Here is a 15232-nt window from a genome sequence, read left to right on the forward strand (position 1 = left end):
CTGCCGGAAGTCCCTCCCAGGACCTCAACTTTGAGGTCCTGAGTGACGTAGGGCAACCGAGCGCTCAACGTTAAAGCCCCGCTGCACGGGGTTTCCCGGTCATGAATCCACGGGTCCGCCTGTAGTCCCTCCTCCTACCACTAGGACCCAGAGCTTCAACGTTGGAAAGTCTGCCTGCCCCCTTGATGTCACCCCCCATCTCTCTCCCCATTTCCTGTCAGCCTACTGTCTGTCCCTCCATAAAATATATAAAATAAAGGCGAAAGCCACAAAAAAAACATAGAACAAAGATCCACCGCACCGAGCGGTCGGCGTGAGGTCGGCGGAAAAAAGCGGGGGCGAGATGGAATAGGGGCGACCGTACCTGTTAAGTGTTAAACATAGTCTGAGTCATCGGTGGTGAGGTGACCGCCGCAACTACAACATGACGTCACGGAGCCGCGGTGAAGAGCAAACCACCGCCCCAGCCCTTCTGTCTGTGTTTACTCACCACCGCTCCACGTTATTACAGCTCCGGTGGTCACCTCACCACCGGAGCGGTGGTCACCTCACCACCGGAGCGGTGGTCACCACACCACCGGAGCGGTGGTCACCACACGACCGGAGCGGTGGTCACCACACCACCGGAGCGGTGGTCACCTCACCACCGGAGCGGTGGTCACCTCACCACCGGAGCGGTGGTCACCTCACCACCGGAGCGGTGGTCACCACACCACCGGAGCGGTGGTCACCACACCACCGGAGCGGTGGTCACCACACCACCGGAGCGGTGGTCACCACACCACCGGAGCGGTGGTCACCTCACCACCGGAGCGGTGGTCACCTCACCACCGGAGCGGTGGTCACCTCACCACCGGAGCGGTGGTCACCTCACCACCAGAGTGGTGGTCACCACACCACCAGAGTGCCGGGAGCGGTGGTCACCTCACCACCGAAAATCCAGACTATGAATAGACCTTTAATGGTCAGTAGACGTGTCTAGTGGAGCATTGAATGCTCTGATTAAACGTGATTGTGTCCCTTTCAATGCATTGATGGCATTAGAATCCACCATTGCCACAGGTACAGCAGGCAACAATCATGGAGAAAGGAAACGTTGCCTCCTTCCTATAACGGCAGTACCTTGCCTATAATGGCAGTACCTTGCCTATAATGGCAGTACCTTGCCTATAATGGCAATGGCAGTACCTTGCCTATAATGGCAGTACCTTGCCTATAATGTACAGTACCTTGCCTATAATGGCAGTACCTTGCCTATAATGGCAGTACCTTGCCTATAATGGCAGTACCTTGCCTATAATGGCCAGTACCTTGCCTATAATGGCAATGGCAGTACCTTGCCTATAATGGCAGTACCTTGCCTATAATGTACAGTACCTTGCCTATAATGTACAGTACCTTGCCTATAATGTACAGTACCTTGCCTATAATGGCAGTACCTTGCCTATAATGTACAGTACCTTGCCTATAATGGCAGTACCTTGCCTATAATGGCAGTACCTTGCCTATAATGGCAGTACCTTGCCTATAATGGCAGTACCTTGCCTATAATGTACAGTACCTTGCCTATAATGGCAGTACCTTGCCTATAATGGCAGTACCTTGCCTATAATGGCAGTACCTTGCCTATAATGTACAGTACCTTGCCTATAATAGCAGTACCTTGCCTATAATGTACAGTACCTTGCCTATAATGTACAGTACCTTGCCTATAATGTACAGTACCTTGCCTATAATGTACAGTACCTTGCCTATAATGGCAGTACCTCCTTGCCTATAATGGCAGTACCTTGCCTATAATGTACAGTACCTTGCCTATAATGTACAGTACCTTGCCTATAATGTACAGTACCTTGCCTATAATGTACAGTACCTTGCCTATAATGGCAGTACCTCCTTGCCTATAATGGCAGTACCTTGCCTATAATGTACAGTACCTTGCCTATAATGGCAGTACCTTGCCTATAATGGCAGTACCTTGCCTATAATGGCAGTACCTCCTTGCCTATAACGGCAGTACCTTGCCTATAATGGCAGTACCTTGCCTATAATGTACAGTACCTTGCCTATAATGTACAGTACCTTGCCTATAATGGCAGTACTTTGCCTATAATGGCAGTACCTTGCTTATAATGGCAGTACCTTGCCTATAATGGCAGTACCTTGCCTATAACGGCAGTACCTTGCCTATAATGTACAGTACCTTGCCTATAATGGCAGTACCTTGCCTATAATGTACAGTACCTTGCCTATAATGTACAGTACCTTGCCTATAATGGCAGTACCTCCTTGCCTATAATGGCAGTACCTTGCTTATAATGGTAGTACCTTGCCTATAATGGCAGTACCTTGCCTATAACGGCAGTACCTTGCCTATAATGTACAGTACCTTGCCTATAATGTACAGTACCTTGCCTATAATGGCAGTACCTTGCCTATAATGGCAGTACTTTGCCCATAATGGCCAGTACCTTGCCTATAATGTACAGTACCTTGCCTATAATGGCAGTACCTTGCCTAAAATGTACAGTACCTTGCCTATAATGGCAGTACCTTGCCTATAATGGCAGTACCTTGCCTATAATGTACAGTACCTTTCCTATAATGTACAGTACCTTGCCTATAATGGCAGTACCTTGCCTATAATGTACAGTACCTTGCCTATAATGGCAGTACCTTGCCTATAATGTACAGTATCTTGCCTATAATGGCAGTACCTTGCCTATAATGGCAGTACCTTGCCTATAATGGCAGTACCTTGCCTATAATGGCAGTACCTTGCCTATAATGTACAGTACCTTGCCTATAATGTACAGTACCTTGCCTATAATGTACAGTACCTTGCCTATAACGGCAGTACCTTGCCTATAACGGCAGTACCTTGCCTATAATGTACAGTACCTTGCCTATAATGGCAGTACCTTGCCTATAATGGCAGTACCTTGCCTATGGCAGTACCTTGCCTATAATGGTAGTACCTTGCCTATAATGGCAGTACCTTGCCTATAATGGCAGTACCTTGCCAGTACCTTGCCTATAATGGCAGTACCTTGCCTATAATGTACAGTACCTTGCCTATAATGGCAGTACCTTGCCTATAATGGCAGTACCATGCCTATAATGGCAGTACCTTGCCTATAATGGCAGTACCTTGCCAGTACCTTGCCTATAATGTACAGTACCTTGCCTATAATGGCAGTACCTTGCCTATAATGGCAGTACCTTGCCTATAATGGCAGTACCTTGCCAGTACCTTGCCTATAATGGCAGTACCTTGCCTATAATGTACAGTACCTTGCCTATAATGGCAGTACCTTGCCTATAATGTACAGTACCTTGCCTATAATGTACAGTACCTTGCCTATAATGGCAGTACCTTGCCTATAATGGCAGTACCTTGCCTATAATGTACAGTACCTTGCCTATAATGGCAGTACCTTGCCTATAATGGCAGTACCTTGCCTATAATGTACAGTACCTTGCCTATAATGTACAGTACCTTGCCTATAATGGCAGTACCTTGCCTATAATGTACAGTACCTTGCCTATAATGGCAGTACCTTGCCTATAATGGCAGTACCTTGCCTATAATGTACAGTACCTTGCCTAAAATGGCAGTACCTTGCCTATAATGGCAGTACCTTGCCTATAATGGCAGTACCTTGCCTATAATGGCAGTACCTTGCCTATAATGTACAGTACCTTGCCTATAATGGCAGTACCTTGCCTATAATGGCAGTACCTTGCCTATAATGGCAGTACCTTGCCTATAATGTATAGTACCTTGCCTATAATGTACAGTACCTTGCCTATAATGGCAGTACCTTGCCTATAATGTACAGTACCTTGCCTATAATGGCAGTACCTTGCCTATAATGTACAGTACCTTGCCTATAATGTACAGTACCTTGCCTATAATGGCAGTACCTTGCCTATAATGTACAGTACCTTGCCTATAATGTACAGTACCTTGCCTATAATGGCAGTACCTTGCCTATAATGTACAGTACTTGCCTATAATGCACAGTACCTTGCCTATAATGTACAGTACCTTGCTAGCTGCTTGCAGTGTTGTTATTAGGTCGACTAAAACTATGACAACATTTTTTCGTCAACTACCTTTTTTTCCACTGACAAAAAACGACTTACAAACTAAATAAAAACCAAGCCATGATGACTAAATATACTGTTGATTTTGTCAACAAATAAAAACTAGACTAATACGTTAGGAAGGGACTAGTGGACCCAGTTTATGTCATTTTACAATTGGTTGCATGCTGAAAATAGCAGATCTACAAGCTCACAACGCGCCGCGCTGCGACGCGTTGTGAGCTTGTAGATCGGCTATTTTCTGCAAGTGTAAAATCAGTCCTTACGACGGCATCAAGGCCTGCCAAAATACATTTTAGTCGACTAAATCAACTGTAGATTTAGTCGACTAAAATCTTATGATATGATAGTCGACTAAAACTAGACATTCCAGGTGACTAAAATGTGACTAAAACTAAATGAAAACTATTCAAGAGACTATGACTAAAACAGAAATACTTAACTTTTAGTACTCGCCGATACCGAGTACCGATACGAGTACTATTTTATTTGTGTTGAGTAACCACATATTTTATATTTTTTTCTCATATCTCCGATCTACACTTGTCAGTTGTCATGTATGCTTGTAGATCGGCTGTTTTTGGGCGATTTGCTGCAGTGTTGAGTCAGACTTGCTCCCGTTGCATTCGTTAAGCCTATAGTGTCAATTGGATATTTTGGTACTCGGGGCAGAGTATCGGGGCCGGTTCCGAGTACGAGTACTTGAGGGCGATACCAGTATCGGTATCGGAACAGCTCTAACACACACACACACACACACACACACACACACACACACACACACACACACACACACACACACACACACACACACACACACACACACACACACACACACACACACACACACACACACACACACACACACACACACACACACACACACACACACACACACACACACACACACACAGCCCTACCTTTGTTCTCCTCGTTCTCGGCCAGAGCCTTGACGCTGGACATGAGGATGTCGTCGTATCCCAGGAACTCGTCCAGCAGGAAGCGACTGAAGCTGTCTCCAAAGCACTGGTCCTTAACGGGGTCTGGAACACACCCAATTAACGACATTAAAGCACTGGTCCTTAATTAACGGGGTCTGGAACACACCCAATTCACTCATTAAAGCACTGGTCCTTAACAGGGTCTGGAACACACCCAATTAACTCATTAAAGCACTGGTCCTTAACCCTTAGAAGGTGAAAGACGCCAATTGGCGTCTTCATCAGAATTCCGTAAATGATCAATGACGCCAATTGGCGTCTTCAGAGTTTTTGATTAATCTAAACATATTAATATGCTCCGAAGCGCTGTTTAAATTCCTGAGCTTATATTCCAACTACATTACCCAGAAAACCCATGTCACGTGACACACGTGTACGTGTTGCCATTGGAAGCTGGTCCCACCCCCTGTAAACAGTGGGGGCAGAGGGAGTCTTCATAGTTTATTGTTTTGCCTGTTTTGCCGTCTCGCCCGAGCGATTTTCTAGCAGAAAAAGTTGAAAGCAGTACTATTTATTTGAGCGAGTTTTGTGGTAGTAGTATTGATCCATACGCGTCCCAGTCGCCTTCTCCAGGCGGAGTAGCCCTGGTCCAGTGCTTACAGCGAGACTCGCTGCTCCCTCCCTCCTTTTTTCATTGTCTCCCCATCGTCGTCCGATGAGCTATACCGGGAAACCATTGAAGAAGACGATCAACCCGGAATGTTTTGAGGTAATCTTATTGTAGAAAATGCCCTTCTATAGTGATCAGAAATCATAAGATGATCGCTACAAATAGATGCTTGGATAATTACTACTACTAGTCAGATCATGACGCCAGAATGACTCACCACGATGGCCCCCAGCCATTAGCCAGCACCAAAGGTGCTGGCTAATGGGGGGGTTGGTGCATTGGTGCTGGCTAATGGCTGGAGGGGGGGTTGGTGTCGATCGGTTGGTTGGTGCAGTACAAATGTATCGTAGCAGGCATGCACGCATGGCAGTACAAGTATTTTATATTGTAGCGTGCCTTATAGGCGATCTGATCTTTAGAGTAATGTTCGCTCCTTTTATTTACTGTCTACAAAGACGGAGAACAAACATGCATCGTTTACTGAAGCAACGCGTGGTTATGATGACTTTGCTACAAGGATCGGAGGGGGGACGGGGAGTGAAGCTAACAGTAGCGTATTATATAAGATCTGTATGACGTTTCATTGACGTCTGAGCTTGCATGATAATCGCATTCATTGTATATTGTATACAATCATGATTGTACATTGTTTAGTGTGTCTCCGTGTGATGATGATGATGACGATGATGTCAGATTGCCTACGTCCCCCCCCCCCCCCAACTGGCTATTGGCCGGGCTGACTACAGCTAAATGTTTATTTTTATATATTTAGAACTGGCATCAGATGAGGAGGAGGATGATGATGATGATGATGAAGACGAAGAGTCAAGACTGCGATGGAGTTCTCCGACACTGAACCGGATGCATTCATTCATTTCAGTTGTTTTTTTTAAATTTAGCCTACACACACACACACACCGTCAAGAACAACTGGAATGCAGTGGTTTGGGGACACTGGGGAGTTTGGGGACAACTGTTTTGTATGTAGGCCTATTTATTTTCTGTAATATTTATTATAATTGTATTATGTTAGTAGTCATAAAAAATAAAAGACGCTTTTACAATGAGTTAGACCTGTCATGGCTATTTTGTTCACTATTCTGAGGTTTATGGTTTGACTAAGCGAGTTTCAACTGTGATTTACTCTGTAACGGTAGATGGTAAGAACCCAATTTTTTGTTATAATACAGTATACATTCAAGTCTATATTTTGATACATATCATGGGCACAAAGTCATATCAAAACAATGTCCTTGGATGTGTTTTTTATCAAAACTGTTTCTTCACAACAGGTTTTTGAGATACATGCATGAATAGACAAGGTACTGGTAAGACTATGTAAACATGGTATATATCAAAATGTGCGTTAGAATGTCTAATTTTACCCCAAAAAAGAATTGAGTTTATATGATGTTCCATTTCAGAGCTAGGGGGACTTTTAGCTGGATAGGTCAGATTGATCATGACTGACCATGCTATTTATAGATGGCAAAATATCTACAGTGGTACATGTGAGAAACTTTTTATTTTATTTTAATTGAACTAGACAACTCACCCTTTAAAATGAGATATTGCATGGCTATGTACGCCCAGCAGAAAAAAAGTTATTTAGAAAATAAAACTTCAACCGGGCATAACTTTTTTTGTTGTCCTAGAAACACTACCCAGTGTAAATGCAGGCTCTTTTAAATGGCTTCCAACACAAAAACTAAACATTTTATCAACTCAGTTCATTTTTTTCCTGGAAGCAGACAAGCCAAGCTTTCTCTGAAGGTCTTTCGTTGTCACACATTCACAACAGAGAATTTTCAATAAATCATTCAAAAACGCCATTCTGCCATAGAGAAGTCTAAAAACTATATAGAAATCCTTGAAACTCTCAAAGAGTTAACAGGGTCTTGAACACACCCAATTCACTCATTAAAGCACTGGTCCTTAACGGGGTCTGGAACACACCCAATTCACTCATTAAAGCACTGGTCCTTAACAGGGTCTGGAACACACCCAATTCACTCATTAAAGCACTGGTCCTTAACAGGGTCTTGAACACACCCAATTCACTCATTAAAGCACTGGTCCTTAACGGGGTCTGGAACACACCCAATTAACTCATTAAAGCACTGGTCCTTAACAGGGTCTGGAACACACCCAATTCACTCATTAAAGCACTGGTCCTTAACGGGGTCTGGAACACACCCAATTAACTCATTAAAGCACTGGTCCTTAACAGGGTCTGGAACACACCCAATTAACGACATTAAAGCACTGGTCCTTAACGGGGTCTGGAACACACCCAATTCACTCATTAAAGCACTGGTCCTTAACGGGGTCTGGAACACACCCAATTAACTCATTAAAGCACTGGTCCTTAACGGGGTCTGGAACACACCCAATTAACTCATTAAAGCACTGGTCCTTAACAGGGTCTGGAACACACCCAATTAACGACATTAAAGCACTGGTCCTTAACGGGGTCTGGAACACACCCAATTAACGACATTAAAGCACTGGTCCTTAATGGGGTCTGGAACACACCCAATTAACTCATTAAAGCACTGGTCCTTAACGGGGTCTGGAACACACCCAATTCACTCATTAAAGCACTGGTCCACACATTCTATCCATAGGACGTCTGGAAACGTCATAGGGAATCCAACCGACATGTGTACATGTCCTAGTTCAAAGTAAAAGCGGCCATGTCTTTCCGGCACCCCAGAGCTCCTATTTTGAAGGAATCCCGGGAATGATTGTGTTAACAGGGTCTGGAACACACCCAATTAACGAATGAACCCATTTTGACCTGGGAACGATTCTACAAATGTCTTCTAAAGCCTGACAGTTTTCCGTTTCTATGTCAGTCGTTCTCAAACATTTTCATGTCAAGTACCCCCCAAAGATTATATGTAATTGGCCGCCGACCCCCATCTGAAAATATGTTGTTCCAGGGACCCCCCCCCCCCCCCCCAGAAGCAAAGATTTGAGTTAAAAACTTTGGCTTTGAAAGAATATATATTCAAAGGTTCGCCCCACATTTTGACGATCTTTCAAAAATAGCAGAGCTACAAGTTCATAGCGCGGCACTCGGTGCCGCGCTATGAACTTGTAGATCTGCTATTTTTCAATGGCTAAAGTATAACAATGCTTAAAACATCAAAAAGGGGTTCCCGCCCCAATATGGGTTAAGGCACTGGTCCTCAACACGTTAATCACCATGGGGTATTTAAAGCATAGCTGTGGAATGCACTCCCCGTTGCAGTCAGAACTGCAGCATCACTCCCAATCTTCCGCCCGTAGTCTGAAGACCCACCTTTTCAGACTCCATCATGGCCCGTAGCACTTATCCTACCCCCTTAGATAGCACTTTTTAGACTTAGATAGCATTTGAAACAGACTTATAGCATGTCATGTAGACAGCACAATAATTGCATTGTATGTAGTCATAGCACATCATAGAACATATGTATAGCATAGTATAGTATATATGTATAGCGTCATTATATAGATATGTTCTAGTTACGTTCTTAGCTTACGCATGTTTCTTGATAAATGCATTTTATATATGTGATGTATTCCCATACTTTTGTTCTTGCCTAAATGTAAATCGCTCTGGATTAAGAGCGTCTGCTAAATGCCTAAATTGTAAATTGTAAGAGCGCCCAGCGATTTGCAGCAACGGAGCACATTTAAGCGACGCACCAGGTGCTGAAGTAGCTAGATGTAGCCAAATCGGTTTTGATATCAACAGTGACATGGTGTGCGTGTGTGTGTTGGTGCGTGCGTGCGTGTGTTCGTGTTACCCAGGGTGACGACCATCACGGGGATGTTGAGTCGTTGTCGTGTGTTCTGAGACAGACGGAGGAATCCGTACTCCAGAGAATACTCTACGATGTACTCCTCCTGAGGCCATACTGCACGCACGCACACACACGCACACGCGCACACACGCACGCACGCACGCACACACACACACACACACGCACACGCACACGCACACACACACGCACACGCACACGCACACACACACAGGCAATTAAGTTGTTGAAAGGATTACTTTATGTTGCATTGCACGAAACAATAGTTTAACACAGTGGTTTATAACAATAGAGCGTCGCAGTCCCGCCCCCGAGAAGAGAATCAATCCCCCATTCATTTTTCCCAGAGACGTTTTCAAAGGGTATTTATTTAAAGACATTTTAAGCCTCGGACAAAGCCAACTCTTGTTGTGACAAATCATGACAACAAAGACAATGTTTTGGGCCGATCAAAAAATTAGAAAAAAGGGTCTTTTTTTCGTGTTTTTTCTTTTTTCTAATTATTTGATCGTCCCAAAACATTGTGTTTGTTGTCATGATTTGTCACAACAAGATTTGGCTTTGTCCGACACATAAATACTTTTGAAACGTCTCTGGGAAAAATGAATGGGGAATTCTCTTCCGGGCCCGTCGTCGTCATGAAAGGGGGCGGGACTGCGACGCTCTATAGTAACATGAGGTAGTCTAACAGTGGTTTATAACAATAGTAACATAAGGTAGTTTTTTTTTACCTTTACTGGTAGTAACATAAGGTAATTCTTACCTTTACTGGTAGAAACATAAGGTAATTCTTACCTTTACTGGTAGAAACGTAAGGTAAGTCTTACCTTTACTGGTAGTAACATAAGGTAATTCTTACCTTTACTGGTAGTAACATAAGGTAATTCTTAACTGTACTGGTAGAAACGTAAGGTAAGTCTTACCTTTACTGGTAGTAACATAAGGTAATTCTTACCTTTACTGGTAGTAACATAAGGTAATTCTTAACTGTACTGGTAGAAACGTACGGTAATTCTTACCTTTACTGGTAGTAACATAAGGTAATTCTTAACTGTACTGGTAGAAACGTAATTCTTACCTTTACTGGGAGGCTGGCTGAAGCTCAAGTCTTGACTCTCGTTGACACCGACTGACCCTGATCTGACCGAAGGCTTCAGCCTGGGCTCTATGTCCAACTCAAACTGCAGGGGGAGACAGAGGGTTGTTATAACCTGGGCTCTATGTCCAACTCAAACTGCAGGGGGAGACAGAGAGTTGTTATAACCTGGGCTCTATGTCCAACTCAAACTGCAGGGGGAGACAGAGAGTTGTTATAACCTGGGCTCTATGTCCAACTCAAACTGCAGGGGGAGACAGAGAGCTGTTATAACCTGGGCTCTATGTCCAACTCAAACTGCAGGGGGAGACAGAGAGCTGTTATAACCTGGGCTCTATGTCCAACTCAAACTGCAGGGGGAGACAGAGAGTTGTTATAACCTGGGCTCTATGTCCAACTCAAACTGCAGGGGGAGACAGAGAGTTGTTATAACCTGGGCTCTATGTCCAACTCAAACTGCAGGGGGAGACAGAGAGTTGTTAATACTGGGCTCTATGTCCAACTCAAACTGCAGGGGGAGACAGAGAGTTGTTATAACCTGGGCTCTATGTCCAACTCAAACTGCAGGGGGAGACAGAGTTGTTATAAGCAGGGCTCTATGTCCAACTCAAACTGCAGGGGGAGACAGAGTTGTTATAAGCAGGGCTCTATGTCCAACTCAAACTGCAGGGGGAGACAGAGTTGTTATAAGCAGGGCTCTATGTCCAACTCAAACTGCAGGGGGAGACAGAGTTGTTATAACCTGGGCTCTATGTCCAACTCAAACTGCAGGGGGAGACAGAGAGCTGTTATAACCTGGGCTCTATGTCCAACTCAAACTGCAGGGGGAGACAGAGAGTTGTTAATACTGGGCTCTATGTCCAACTCAAACTGCAGGGAGAGACAGAGGGTTGTTAATACTGGGCTCTATGTCCAACTCAAACTGCAGGGAGAGACAGAGAGTTGTTATAACCTGGGCTCTATGTCCAACTCAAACTGCAGGGGGAGACAGAGGGTTGTTAATACTGGGCTCTATGTCCAACTCAAACTGCAGGGGGAGACAGAGGGTTGTTAATACTGGGCTCTATGTCCAACTCAAACTGCAGGGGGAGACAGAGGGTTGTTAATACTGGGCTCTATGTCCAACTCAAACTGCAGGGGGAGACAGAGTTAATATTTGCCATAACTGTATTTTATTTTACTTTTCATTTATTTTTTCACCTAAACTTCATCATTGATGTTCATTGTTTAGTCTTGCAATGCCATTGGTCATGATATATTCATATAAATACCCCCCACAGAGGCAGAAATTCACACAACTTCAAAATCTCTGGACGTGCAATTTTGAATGAAAATTAACCTTTGACCTTTAAACCTTTAACCCTGACAAAAGTAAGTAAAATGCATGTAATATATATTTTGTGTGATCTTTAGAATGTCTACAACATGTTTTATTTATTATTGTGAAAGATATCCCGCAAATGTACGTTATTAATTCATTATAATTATTTTAATAATTATTATAAATGTGCATAAGATATATTTTTTTTACATAATTTCCTCTGATAAGTCCTAGTAGTACAAAGTAGTAGTAAGGTTGAAATGTCTTTTTTTGCAAGTAGAAATATATCCGGGTCTTGCAGGGTGATGTTTGGGAGACAAGAAACACTTTCCTGTTTTTTTGAGTGGTGCAAACCACTCCAACAACCAGCTTTGTCTGTATCTGTGTATGTGTGTATCTGTACGTGGGGTCACGTACAGATGAGCACGGTTGCTATGGTTAGTGTGTGACGTCACTGCACCACTCAGTTCACACGGGTGTGTTTTTTCTTTTATGTTTAGGTTAGTTTCCATGGACTCTGTGATGTCATAGACACTGGGCTCACTTACTTCCTGGACTACATGGTGTCTCAAGTAAGACAGCCCTCCCCCTATCCACAAGGAGGAGCAGTGCACCAAAGCATTATGGGAATTGTAGTCCAGGAGCCACACAGTTCCCCTCCTCACCTGTACGGAGCTGTTGTCAAACATCTCCATGGTTAGCTCCTCCTCTTCCTCCTCCTCCTCCTCTTCCTGTAGGGGAGGGGCCAGACCCCGCCCTGAAGCTCCGCCTACTCCTCCTCCCGCCTCATCCTCCATCTCCCCTACAGTCACATGACAAGGATGGACCTCATCACCTGATCGCAACAATGACGACATCATCACCCGGTCGCTGGCATTTTACAAAATGTCTTCTAAATCTAGTCTCATGAAGAGGGTCTAAAGCCCACGTTGATGCCCTACGCCTCGGAACGCTACAATAGTAATGTGGCCAAGACAAGTGTACAGTTCCGTGTTAGTCTCACGTCTCGAGGCACAAGAGCAGCAACACGTTTACCAAGGAAGTAACCTCCTGAGTCCTAACAAAGCCAACTGTCTGTCATAGTACGCACGCACGCACGCACGCACGCACGCACGCACGCACGCCGCAAAGCGCATGCGTACCCTGGTCCTGGTGACAGTTTCTGAAGCTGTTCTCCCACACACACACAACACAGGCACGCAGGAAAAGGCTGGACTGTCTGCTCGCGTCGCGTACAGCTCGGGCACATAAATTATCACATAATATGTCCCACATAATATTATTATTGTCAGATTGGTCACGCTAGGTAGCGGAGAGCCCTGTACAGGTACCGGAGCGCAATCGACATATCCCAGAGCTCAGTTCCGGGAAGCTCTTCCAGAAACTAAGCCCAAAATTAAGCCCTAATTCTAATAAATGGTAAATGGTGCATTTATATAGCGCCTTTATCCAAGGCGCTTTACATAGATGTGCATGGCCACGTTAAAATGAATGAAACACACAAAAAAAGACAAAACAAAAAAGATTACCCCGTCCTTTTGGGGGGGATAGTAAACCAGGGGTTTAACCCATTTTGGGTTAGCATTATGTTATGCTTTAGCTATTGAAAAATAGCAGATCTACAAGCTCATAGCGCGCCACCGAGTGGCGCGCTATGAGCTTGTAGATCTGCTATTTTTTTTAAATCGAACGACTGACATAGAAACATAGCTTTTTCAGAAATACTGTCAGGATGTAGAAGACATAGCTTTTTCAGAAAACTGTCATTTTCTAACTTCAAATTTTTAGAATCTGATCTCAGGTCAAAATGGGTTGACTAATCCTCTGAATCCATCAGAATCGTAGAACTGGAGGAAGATGGATCTATCTATCTATCTATCTATCTATCTATCTATCTATTCTATCCATTACCTGCAGGTTCTTTAACTAGTCCCCTGAATCCATCAGAGTCGTAGAACTGGAGGAAGATGGGCGCTCGGGTGGAGTTCCTCTGGATCTCCACCCGCAGGATGCCGTCCCTCGGCCACTTCTCTCGCACGTGCTCCAGGCAGTTGATGGGCGAGCGGGAGAACGCTATGTGGATGTAGGCCAGGATGAACAGGACGAACAAGGCCTGTGGAGAGGGAGGGAGGGAGGGAGGGAGAGAGAGAGAGTAAAAGGCCTATTCATAGTGTGGTTGTCGGTAATGAGGTGACCACCGCTATCACCGAAAACTACAACATGGCGTCACTGAGCCGCGGTGAAGAGCAAAACGCCGCTCTCCCCAGCCCTTCTCTCTGTTTTTACTAAAACTACAACATGGCGTCACTGAGCCGCGGTGAAGAGCAAACTGCCGTGCGTGCGTGCGTGCGTGCGTGTGTGTGTGTGTGTGTGTACTTTACCTTCAGCAAGACGGAGAACTCAAAGATGCGCCTGAAGGACGGGGGGAACAGCCGGGCGTAGGTGACGGCCATCTTGAAGAACAGCGCGTGGAAGAGGCGGTCCCGCACGTTGATCAGGGGGTTCTGGTTGATGTTGGGGTTCCTGAGGCGGGGGTTAGCTCCGCCCCCCGCCACGCCCCCCATGTTGTTGTTGCCGCCGCCCCCTCCTCCTCCTCCATTGTTGTTGTTGTTGTTGCCTCCCTGTTGCTCCGACATGGTGGCAGAGCTGTGACCAAAAACAACATATATTTTAGACCCATTTTGACCTGAGGCCGATTATTAAAATAAATAATTGCTTCTAAATCCTAACAGTTTTCCTAATAACACTATGTTTCTTCTGTCAGTCGTTCTCAAACATTTTCATGTCAAGGACCCCCAAGATTATATGTAATTGGCCGCCGACCCCCATCTGAAAATATGTAGTTCCAGGGACCTCCTTAGAAGCAAAGATTTGAGTTAAAATGTTCACTCTGTAACAATATATATTCAAAGATGTGAGGCACATTTTCAAGATTTGTCAAAAATAGCAGACCTACAAGCTCAAAGCGCGGCACTCGGTGCCGCACTATGAGCTTGTAGATCTGATATTTTTTAATAGCTAAAGTATGACATCATGCTTAAAACACCAAAAGGGGTTCCCACCCAGAATGGGTTAACTCATTTAGGACTGAGGCAGATTCTAAAATAAGTGGTACTCAACCTCTTTCATGTCAAGGACCCCCAGAAATATCTATATTTGGCCACGGACCCCTATCTGAAAATGTGTTGTTCCAGGAACCCCCCACCCCAGAAGCAAAGATTTGAGTTAAAAACGTTTGCTCTGAAAGAATATATATTCAAAGATTTGTGCCAAATTTTCAAG

At 44.6% G+C, this 15232-nt stretch overlaps 1 protein-coding gene across 3 annotated transcripts in view; it reads right to left on the reverse strand.

The window, feature by feature from the left end:
- Positions 1 to 15232, reverse strand: part of tmem259 (transmembrane protein 259) — a 38717-nt gene that overhangs the window by 14020 nt on the left and 9465 nt on the right. For all 3 annotated transcript variants that reach the window (XM_079505121.1, XM_079505120.1, XM_079505122.1), the window contains 6 exons: positions 14332 to 14596; positions 13862 to 14063; positions 12616 to 12752; positions 10612 to 10714; positions 9519 to 9629; positions 5031 to 5153 (listed from right to left, as the gene is read on the reverse strand). In XM_079505121.1, coding sequence (XP_079361247.1) covers positions 5031 to 5153; positions 9519 to 9629; positions 10612 to 10714; positions 12616 to 12752; positions 13862 to 14063; positions 14332 to 14586 — 931 coding nt within the window. In that variant the 5' untranslated portion in view covers positions 14587 to 14596. The remainder of the gene's footprint in view (positions 1 to 5030; positions 5154 to 9518; positions 9630 to 10611; positions 10715 to 12615; positions 12753 to 13861; positions 14064 to 14331; positions 14597 to 15232) is intronic.

This window comes from Electrona antarctica, assembly GCF_951216825.1.
Source record: "Electrona antarctica genome assembly, chromosome: 7".
NCBI lineage: Eukaryota > Metazoa > Chordata > Actinopteri > Myctophiformes > Myctophidae > Electrona > Electrona antarctica.